The sequence below is a fragment of the Anticarsia gemmatalis genome, chromosome 1 (assembly GCF_050436995.1).
Source record: "Anticarsia gemmatalis isolate Benzon Research Colony breed Stoneville strain chromosome 1, ilAntGemm2 primary, whole genome shotgun sequence".
Classification (NCBI taxonomy): Eukaryota; Metazoa; Arthropoda; class Insecta; order Lepidoptera; family Erebidae; genus Anticarsia; species Anticarsia gemmatalis.
In genome coordinates this window covers 6,000,303-6,009,197 of record NC_134745.1, presented here as the reverse complement: position 1 = coordinate 6,009,197, position 8,895 = coordinate 6,000,303, and the positions used below count along the sequence as shown (strand labels likewise).

Below are 8,895 nucleotides of genomic sequence, written 5' to 3'. Positions count from 1 at the left end.
AATAACACTAGCATGACTATGACGTGCCGCATGCAAGTATTCTTGGTGCAGATCCAAAGTCACTAGATTTTACGAAGCACTTTAGATTAATGTCTATAGTTGCAATTCGATTTTAGTTGTTTTGTACTCAGCTAGGTAGGTAAAGTAAAATAAATATTAAAGTTATATCACAATAAGTTTTAATTTCAAATCCTTATACTAAAACAATTAGAGACATTATAAGTTGCTTTCTGATTTAACAAAATAAATTATAAATGGCACGAGAATGCGTGTGGCATTCGGAATGTTGCATCATCACAATTTATTACATTATATTATTTATGTTAGTTTAAATGCTGTGCGGTCTAAGTACCAAATATTTCTTAAAACATAGTTCTTATTTCTGTGACGTGGAATTTCTAAAATATTGCTGGCATTCTTGGCATCTTTGTGAGAGATACATTACCGAACGTAATAAGCTCAAGGTATTAGATCGATAGTATCCATTATAAATTCTCTGAAATCCTATAAAGATAAAAGTCTATTATAAAAGCACTGGGTTGTAAATTCGATATACATTCTCTTCGCTTACACATTTCTAGGATTTTCAGATACTTTCAGAAGCTTACATAAAGGCTGGATTCCACAAATTAATTTTAAATCGATCTTGTCAAACATCAGTGGCGTCAACTCGAAACCAACAAAGGTTACCTTAAGTTCTCAATTTTATTAATCAGCAATTTAACGTACGCCAACTTTGAAATTCAGACGAAACTTGTGGATGATTAATTAACGGACTTGTTAAATTAATAAAATACATGTTAAAGGCACATTGTAAAGTTATTTAAGTACGTTTTTGATTGAATATATTTATATATTTTCCTACGCAAAATGTTATAGCTAAGTACCGAGTAACAACATACTAATTTATTTTAGGTTACCTGAATTATTCTTGTTAATGTTCCCTCAAAACCTTGGAAAGGTTGAACTCGTTAGTTAAAACAAAAAAGTTGGTGAGGATAGTTGGGACGAGTTGCAAAAATGAAGCGAAACTAATGAACTGCTGATGTACTGACCGCTTCTACTAAAACTGAACGTGTGAACTGTGAAATGAACAAATAATAAAAGGTAATAAACCAACCGATAAAAAAAAACTAATTATTGTACCAGTACCTTCAAAAACTCATTCACACGGAGGTAAGAGATTCTATAAAACATTCATTCGTATCTTGGGGCATTTTCTTTCTTAATATTGTTGTAAATATTATAAATAGCTTCATAACAGTTCACAAGAACAACTAACATTACAGTAACTTACAGTATGTTTGTACTTGTCGACGTTATACACAAGTCTATTATTTTAACAAAGGCACTTTGTGTTAAATAATAAAATAAGTATATCCAAGTAATAAATAGGTAACATTTGTATATTAAATATTATAAAATACTTAAGTATCTTCGTGTATAGTACAGTTTGGCAATCGTTGCTTTCTATGGAAGTTATAAATAAATGGCCAGTATTAAGTAGATGCTCCATCATCCATGTTGGCACATAATACTCATAATAAACTTAAATATGATAACTTACTCACAAACAATCAAGTCTTCGATTACGTAGACTACTATAAATGGGAGACCATTCCATTTTTGATTTCGAAACATTAACATTTAGGAATGAAATGACCGAAATTAAACTATTTATTTACACCTAAAAGTGAACTCTTTGGTCTTAATAGCTCCCGCTGTAGCAATATAAAATATAAAACGAACAAAGAAGACAGATACGACAAATTAGGTTCATGCGGAATGTCGCCGCGCTGCGGACGGAGAATTAAGTACTGCTAAATATAAAGTACTATAACAAACGCCTTAATGTACAAAAAGTTAAATTACTTAAAAATACGTATACTCGCACGTTTAACAAAACATATTTACTTCGTCACAAGGTGATCTTCACCCTCGACATGTGATCCTCTCCCTTCTCGTAAACTACCTTATCTGACGAATACAATTTCTCTTGTATCGCCGCAAACGACTGTCCCTTCGTCTCCGGAAGATATATTAATATAAATATCACACCCGCCACCGATAATGCCCCGAAGCCCCAGAAGGCGACATAGTTCCCTAAATTATCTGCGACCACTTGATACAACTTCGTGACTGCGAACGTCATTAAAGCCACAAATATCTGTATTACACAGGTCGCCTTTGATTTTATGTTTGTGGGGAATATCTCCGAAGTAATAGCGAAGGGTACAGTGGCTAAGCCTATAGTGTACGAAAATATAAATATAGGTATAACAACATTGGGAATGAATTTTAGATTAATTAGAACATCACTGTTCTGATATTTTAAGTAAAAGTAAGCTCCTATGATGATGTTTGATAAGCCAACACCGCATGAGGATATAAGCAGTAGAGGTTTTCTGCCAAGTCTGTCGACTAGTTGCGAGGACATGGCAGATGTGAAGAGCTGTACTGTGCCGAACAATATGCACGATTCTTCAGGCCCTAAGCCACCATCAGCTGCACCGAATATTTGCTGAGCATACGATATGATCGCAGTGCTCCCACAAAACTGCTGGGTAAAGTAAATACCCATCAAGATCATCAGACCTCTTTTATTTCCTTCTATTAAAAAGAGATCCTTCCACCTACTCTTTTCTTTCATATTTTCTGTGACTAAACTATTCATACTTTCTAATTCTTCTCTGACGTAGCTCTTGCCTCTTAGTTTCCTTAGAGACGATTCAGCTTCTTGTTTTTGTCCAGACTTGATGTAATAGTATGGAGATTCTGGCATGGTGCTGAACGTCACTACGAACAGAATGGGGATGGCGATGTTGAAACTGGCAAGACCGAGCATGGACACGTAGGGGCCGATGCAATACTGTGACAGGATACCGAACTGAAACAGAAAAATTAAAACTTAAAACATTTATAAAATTATGATAATTCGGACTGTTATTGTTCACCTGCTGAACAAGGGTAATCTCATTGAGTTAAGGGGGATTAGGTACTAAGTCCACCACTTTGCTTGAAGCAATTTAGGGACCGTATATCTTTCAAGAACACATAAAATATTTAAAATAAATATCAAAGTTTTTATTGCTACTAGTTCGACTTTTCCAGGTCACGGAAGATAAAGCATCTAAAACTGAAGTTCACCATTAGTAACGTCGGCTTGGAATAGATGGATCCTGTTTAGTATTCTGTACCTCTACAGTTGGTAACCAGTCAGAACTACTCGGTAAACAGAAACAGCCGTGATTTATGTTAGTCGTTACTGACAACTACCCAATATCAGTCTGTTCTTGATAGACATGAACCAATATTTAAATTATTTTGGTCTACAGGGGTAAAATATGAACTGCGTATTTGGTGCTAGCTTCTGAATGCGACTTCGTCCGCGTGAACAGATTTCCCTGGGTAAAAAAGTCCTTACAGTTTAATCCAGGTTATAAACTAATTGTGGATAAGATTTCATCAAAATCTGTCCAATAGTTTCGGAGTGATTGTGTAACAAACAACGACCCAAACTATCTCATTTATAACATTAATTAAATTTATGTCTTATGAGCTTTTCTCAGCAGCTCTCGCAGCTTCGCTCGCGTGGAAAACTATTTTTTAAGGAAAAATGTATATGTTCCTAAGATATTAATATAATCTATCACCCTGCTACGTTAACACGGTAATCTCACTTACTTATACGATTATAAGTTTGGAAATAGTCCATTCCTGAGGTGTTTAAAATATCAGAATTAGATGCTACAAAGGTTTTTAACTAGCGTTATTTATATTAAAACAGCGAAAATAATATATACGAAACACAAAACATGCAAATTAGTGCTAATCGATAACACTTCATTCAAATACATATTACACTGAGTGTGTATTTATCACTAGAAATACATAAAAAGTCAATGGTGAGGACATAAAATTGCAATTAACATACTAAGTACTTAACTGTAATTTAATTTCTTCGATAGGTTTTTATGTCACCGTAACGTATTTTGCAAATAGCCATTAAAAATGTCTAATTTTAAAAGAACACCTTTGCTTGTAAAGAAAAGAAAATTGTGACACATGGTCCGTGGTCAATAGTTATGTCGTTTTAGTCAATTTATAGTCAAAATGTGCGTATAAATATAAAACAACAATAAAACTTATAATTACTGGCAAGATCGGTGACACTATTTGCAAATGCGAATAAGAATACTGCGATATAATAATATGTATTATCCTCCTACTTTTGGATAGCAGCCTGCTTTAAACAACAAATTCTATTATTTTTTTAATTTCCGTTGCAGCAGTGAAAACTTTATCTTTTCTTTTTGACGATGATAAAATTCAGCCCTTAAACATGATCCACTTCGAGACGCGTGGGAGGTCACTAGGTTATACTGTTTAATACGAATTATGTTATGTCTACTAATTAAACGGATTATTAATTTCTTAACTGGTAATTTTCTATGAATATTGAAGAGCGCAATCAGACAAGATTAATATTAATTCGATTCGTCCGCCAGTTCTACCTGTTGACGTCTGCATACAAATTATCTTAGATCTTCAAATGATTAGTCAAGGTTGACTGGACTTGTTTACTCTATAACAAGATCAAGGATTTGTTACAATAGATAACAATACTATTTCATAGAAGAGCAATAATTAATTATTGCGGTTGAGTCGCTATAATTTTTAAATGCAAATATTAAGTTGATCAGCGCCTTTTACAGATGTTAAAAGAAATATAACCTATATCTTTCAATTTATTTTAATGTCGGATACTCGATCTTTACTCTCGATACATATACAATAAAACTTAAAGGAAGGTTTTTAATCACTAAGTTCTTAATAATATCGACATTATCGAAAGTGATATGATCGCTTTACGTTTGATTTTTATATTCGTATTTCCCAGTGTACTCATTTTTAGACGTCACATTGTGTTAATTGGATTACTCAGAGCCTGATTTGACATGACTGTGTACACAAGACTTATCATTAAATATTTGCGAAACCATACGCGGCATAAACGGCTTACGACGGACATTCGTTTTTGTATAACTAATGAGTTTAGCACATTGTGGTCAAATTGGACCATAGGTGTGAAATAAATCTACGTATTATTTGTCGATTTATGGGTTTCCCGTTACGTTCATTGATATACGTAAACCTAATTAAATAAACACAGTAAAAATATGCCTAATGATATAAACAACTGCGTAGTAAAAAAATCTTAGACAAATATTTTTGCTCTGTAAGTAAATACTGAAATTAGATTTCTGGGTGATGATGCGCATATATTTCTTTTTAGGTCAAGTTAACAATAGAAAATGCTTTGACAAGCGGAAATAATCACAACACTAACATAAAAGTACGTCACTATCGCACATCTAGAGTGGATTAGCTGATAGCAAATACAAATTAATTGTTATCACAAAGAAATTATGCGACTGCCTAATCTAGATAGCGAAGATATTAATGAATTACTGTCACTTTTGCTAGGTATTTGACCTAATTAACTTGATAAAATATATTAGTCCAAAAGTGTATCGTGTTTAAGGTCGATGTTTCCAGAGGGCAAACGGCTACTTATTCTCGAGTTCACGTGATAATTTTTGAGGATCAAATGGTATTAGTGGGAATTTTCTGTTTAGTAAATCTCAATAATCGGGAACCTGATAATTTCTCTTATCTCTATACTGTTTGAGACTGAAAATATACATATATCCATAGCATCACGTCTGTTTCTCTCGAAGGTGACAGAGGTGTACGAATTACACCCTTGTTTTGCCATTTGCTATTAATAATTCCATGTTATATGGGCCGAGTGCACTAGAAAAGTTGAGGGATGTTGCTGTAGTCGTTCGTGTAGATATTAAAATCCTTCTCTTCTTACTCTTTCAGGGAAAACCGTCTCGATGTTATAAAACACATGTTTACTAACCTTAGACATAACAGTAATAAGTGTCGCCATGGCACCGCGAACATTATCGGATGCGATTTCTCCTAGATACATGGGCGCGGTGGTATACGCGATGCCGTATCCAAGGCCGGAGATGAGCCGTGACGCGTAGATCGTGGGCACGTTCCCGGCGAACATGACGAGGATCCAACCGATGATGTAAGGCACAGCAGCTAGGAGTAAGGTCTTCTTTGTGCCTATTCTGTCTGCTAGGTACGAGGCCGGGATGGGACTGGCAGCTGAAAATAGCAAATTAGTTTTTTTATTATCTTTTTTTATCGTATCGATACGGGATTCTTTCTGTTAACCGTACTAATGATTTTTTTGTTTAGGTATTTCAATAGGCATGTACTGAATACGAGGGACTTGAATTAAAAGAAATAATTAGTTAAATGTAGAGTTAAAATATTTAATTAAAATTAATTTATAATTCTTATCTTCAAGTTAAACGTAATAATAGAGGTTGCTTGGAGTTCAAACTTAGACTTAATACCTACTCAATGCCTATTAATAGCATGTAATATAATAATGCATATATTATCTATTCTCTAAGGGGAACTACATCCCGCCATAGAAAATTAAAACCAAGCGGAATCACAAACGCGGTTAGTCTCATAAAGCGATTTCAACATTAATTAGGTTAATATGACATTCTCACGATAACATATATCTACTCGAATTCCCTTGAATTCTCTCACGAGTTATCACGTGCTACGGTATATTTATATGTATGAAGTACGAAACATATCATGCTCTGTGAGAACTAGCAATTAATATGAAATTAAATCATACTATTGACCCAGTCGCGGTTACATTCCTGTTTACCTTGCGTGCTTGTTGAGGGTGAAAATTATATAGGGACATTTATTTATATATTATATGCTGCCTTTAAAATACCTGTAGCATAGCGTGATTACGAAGTTTTTATAGCAATTTGTCACCTATGTACGTACCACCTATGTATTTGGAATTTTAAGTTCAAAAGAACAATGTTCGATATAGAAACGATACGAGTATGTCTGAAGTTCGTAATCGCGCTATGATCAATTTTGCATATATCTGGGGGCACGGAAGTGCCCCCGCAAGTCGAGCAAAAAAAAAGCGGCACGGCCGTAACATCCTTTTCTCGAAGCAATTCGGGCTATTTTTGACACCCCTATAGTTTCGTTGTGGATAAAACAAGAAGCCTAGATTTTCAGCAACTAATCAGTCATTGTATAAACACGGTATATTTAAAATTTCAGTCAATTTGAACCAGTAGTTTAAGAATGACAACTTGTTAAAATTTTGAATTTTGTCACTCACTGATTCACTGACTCACTGACTCACCGATCATCAAAAGTCTAAGGTACTTCTAGCAGACTTAGAAGCTTAAAATTTAGAATACAAACAGGGTTTAGTGTCTTAATCATGGGAAAAATTATATATTTTCTAATTTCGGTCCAGTTTTCTAAATACACCAACTGCAACAATAACTTTGTAATCCCATATAAATGTATAAAATTACAAGGTTACATTTGCAGTTAATGAATTATTATTACTGTAGAAAATAAAATAAAAATAAATAGGTGTAAATATGTACCTACTATATAAGGCATAACGGGAGGGGGTATAGGGTGGGTAAGGGTGTTTAGCCCATGAAACTGAACAACATTCCCATAGGAAAATATGTTGAATTATGAAAAAAAAAACGTCTTTCTATACAAATTGGACTTATGTTCGCTCTACAAAAAGAAGTGAGATGCCATCAAAAACATTCTGTAAAAAACGTCAAGTCTCGCCGTAAAAAGTTGTGAGATCTATATAATACCAAGTCGATTAATCTATTTAGTCTCTACTTAAAGGACCTTCTGTCTTAAGTTATTACGTATGTTATTATCATGCCAATTTAAAAAAAAATACCTTTAAAACAAATAGATCGACTTGGTCATCGCAAGAGAACACAAATTCGCCATTAACATTTCAGGAGCATTAACTTCTCGTCGTGCTGTGTAGTGTGATACATACTAATAATCAAATCATGCGATGGCCAGGTCGGTCTATTTGTTTTAGAGGTATTTTTTTTAAATTGGCATGATAATAACATACGTAATAACTTAAGACAGAAGGTCCTTTAAGTAGAGACTAAATAGATTAATCGACTTGGTATTATATAGATCTCACAACTTTTTACGGCGAGACTTGACGTTTTTTACAGAATGTTTTTGATGGCATAATAATATCCGATGGCAATTCTGCGCAGTTACGAGCAGACAGCCTGTCTATTGTTCTAAACCAAATTACTGTGACATATTATCGGGCATATGCGTTCCTAGGCTTTCTATAGAACCATAAAACAGAGAAACTGATTGAGCGATTAAAAGATTTTCATTTGGGTATTGCAATGAAAATAATATTCATATGTAAAATGCTTTTGAGAAACCATTACTAGTTTTAAATTAATGAAAATTGACACTTATGCGAAACTTGCAGGTCGTATCTTGTATAGATCTTGAAGTTGCAAATAAATATTGGCTTCGTGGAAGTTACGTCGATGATTTGAACGTAAACAGTTTCCAATTTCCTTCGGAGTAACCACAGAGTTGTGTAACTATACGGACAGTTTGCCTTATATGGCTGGTTTGAGTTTATAATAAACATTTCCTTATTGCAAAAGCTCTATGATCGAGGAAAATCGAAAATAGGGTGTGAAAAACCCGCTTACAGAAGAATATTGTGGCTCGAAGGAATGTATTGTAATGTAATGAAAAATATACAGTTGGCGTTTGAGTTAAACATATTAAAATTTAATAAGGTTAACCGATCCTGCATTATGAAGTCAACATGCAGCAAAGAGCAAATATTATATATAATTTTATTTGTTCTTTATTTCCCGGTGATCCACGACCAAGCGAATACGCATGAAAATATTCTCAAAGGAAAACTGCTCGCGAAAAACCTCTCTCTAT

The 8,895-nt window shown here is 34.0% G+C and overlaps 1 protein-coding gene across 1 annotated transcript in view; it reads right to left on the bottom strand.

The window, feature by feature from the left end:
- Positions 1-156: 156 nt before the first annotated feature.
- The window catches only part of LOC142973152 (trehalose transporter 1-like protein), a 31,448-nt gene continuing 22,709 nt past the window's right edge, over positions 157-8,895 (bottom strand). The window contains exons 3-4 of the mRNA XM_076114752.1: positions 5,930-6,186; positions 157-2,887 (exon numbers count right to left, since the gene is read on the bottom strand). Coding sequence (XP_075970867.1) covers positions 1,919-2,887; positions 5,930-6,186 — 1,226 coding nt within the window. The 3' untranslated portion in view covers positions 157-1,918. The remainder of the gene's footprint in view (positions 2,888-5,929; positions 6,187-8,895) is intronic.